This window comes from Penaeus japonicus, unplaced genomic scaffold, assembly GCF_977035675.1.
Source record: "Penaeus japonicus unplaced genomic scaffold, GWHDUDI00000001_assembly GWHDUDI00000009, whole genome shotgun sequence".
Lineage (NCBI taxonomy): Eukaryota > Metazoa > Arthropoda > Malacostraca > Decapoda > Penaeidae > Penaeus > Penaeus japonicus.
Genome location: NW_028234411.1, coordinates 5712894 through 5714792, shown reverse-complemented (window position 1 = coordinate 5714792; position 1899 = coordinate 5712894). Strand labels below are relative to the sequence as shown.

Here is a 1899-nt window from a genome sequence, read left to right as displayed (position 1 = left end):
ACACAAGCTTTGCCTCATAAGACCTCCCGTTCCTGCTTCGCTCCTGTTCACCGAAACTAATCCACTCTTGTTGTTGGCTGTCAGTTTTTGACAGAGGATAATCATAAATAGGATAATTGAGAAAACGTATATTTTCCAGGCCATTTTTGAAATACATTTTTACATTATCCAAAATATAAGAAGCTATCTAATTATTCATCGCCTTCACATTCAGATATATCTATATTCTAACCACAAGCGTAAATATGTTTCTTCCAGTGAGTTACCCTTCTGTCATCTTTATCTACTTTGATTCTTCGGAAATCTTGGGAGCAGTGATAGTCAAGACGCCATCGGAAGACATTGCTGACGTCACGGCCTCCAAGTTCACTTTGCCTGGGAAGTTGAAACGTCGACAGAAGCTTTTCATGGACTTGAAGTCGCCATCTTCCTTTTCCACTCGACCTTCCACCACCACATGTTTATCCTCCACTCTTACTTTGACGTCTCCACTCTTGAAGTCATGAACATCCAGCACAACCTGTATAGAAGATGTTTCTTTATTATTTACTATATTTTACCCTCGTTTCCCCTTCCATCTGAAACCTTACATATATGAATTTCTTGTTTGTGTGATCCAAATGGTTCATTCAAAGGATTACTTACCTTATGATTCTGGTCGTCTTCACTGAATGCCATGACTTGTTTCTCTTGCTGTGAATTGCGTTCTCTTATGTGTCTGTAGCTACTCATGAGATCACTGACGGATTTGGCTTCTCCCCACGTATCCATGATTTGGTCGATAGCTGTTTCAAAGTGTTTCCGAATATCCTCGAAGAAGGAATCGTGGAAGAAGAGTCCCTTCTCAACGATCGGAAGGAGGGAATCCTCGTTGCATTTGGTTGCTTCTCCAGGTTTCTGTTCAGTAAGTGAGGTAGAATTGTTATTCTCCATCTTGCCCATAGTATCTATCACTTAAACAAGGTTGATTTCTTGAAAAGATAGCTTGCAGGTTGCTTTGTTCTCCCAACGAGTACTGTTTGCGTTGTGTCTGGTAGGAGGTGGTTGCTGAGGCTTTTATGTGGCGCGAGTTGGGTGTTTGCCCACCTGTTCCCTCCTACATTTGGATACACAGTTATGGCCTTCTTGGTAGCATTTTTCTACGAAATCTCTTGAATCTTCCAGTACTCTTGGTAGCATTTATAGTACTACCAACAAAGGCTAGAAAGTAATTTTAAAGAATGAATATCATGTAAAACTATGAAACGTTTTTCTTTATCCATAATGCTCATTCTCTCTCTCACACACACATACATGTGAATACACTCATATAGATTAAGAAATGAATAGATTTGAATATATATCTATATACACTATATACATAAATATATATATATATATACATACATACATATATATTTATATACACACATACATATATATATATATATATATATACATACATACATATATATATGTATGTATATATATATGTGTTTGTGTGTGTGTGTGTGTGTATGTGTGTACGATGAAAATTTACTGATATATCTCACACAGAGTGAGAGAGTCTTTTCTTGAATGATTAAGAAATAAAAAAATTGGATGAGGGAGAGAATTTGATCGGTTATAATGTCATTTTGTCCTGTTTACATAAAGATGCATATTAAAAGAGGAAGCCTATGTGCGTTAGAACACATATTGAAAATTCAAGTTCAATTGATATTATGTTAAAAAAAACATCAAATTCGACTCGCACGCAGACACGCAACAAAAAATAATAGGAAGTTTTGTCAGGCATTTCAAGTGAATTGAATTTTGTATTTAACGCATCCACCTGAGACCACTGAAGACGAATAAGTAAGACTAACAAGCCTTTATAAAATGAATACACATAATTAGCCAGAAGTTTACAGCATCATT

The 1899-nt window shown here is 36.2% G+C and overlaps 1 protein-coding gene across 1 annotated transcript; it reads right to left on the bottom strand.

Annotated features, from left to right (window-relative positions):
- LOC122264744 (protein lethal(2)essential for life-like) lies at window positions 1-1032 on the bottom strand. The gene is made up of 2 exons (XM_043033790.2): window positions 646-1032; window positions 1-520 (listed from the first exon to the last, which is right to left on the bottom strand). Exons 1-2 carry the CDS (start codon window positions 940-942, stop codon window positions 284-286), a joined length of 534 nt encoding a protein of 177 aa, XP_042889724.2. The 5' UTR covers window positions 943-1032; the 3' UTR covers window positions 1-283.
- Window positions 1033-1899: the final 867 nt, after the last annotated feature.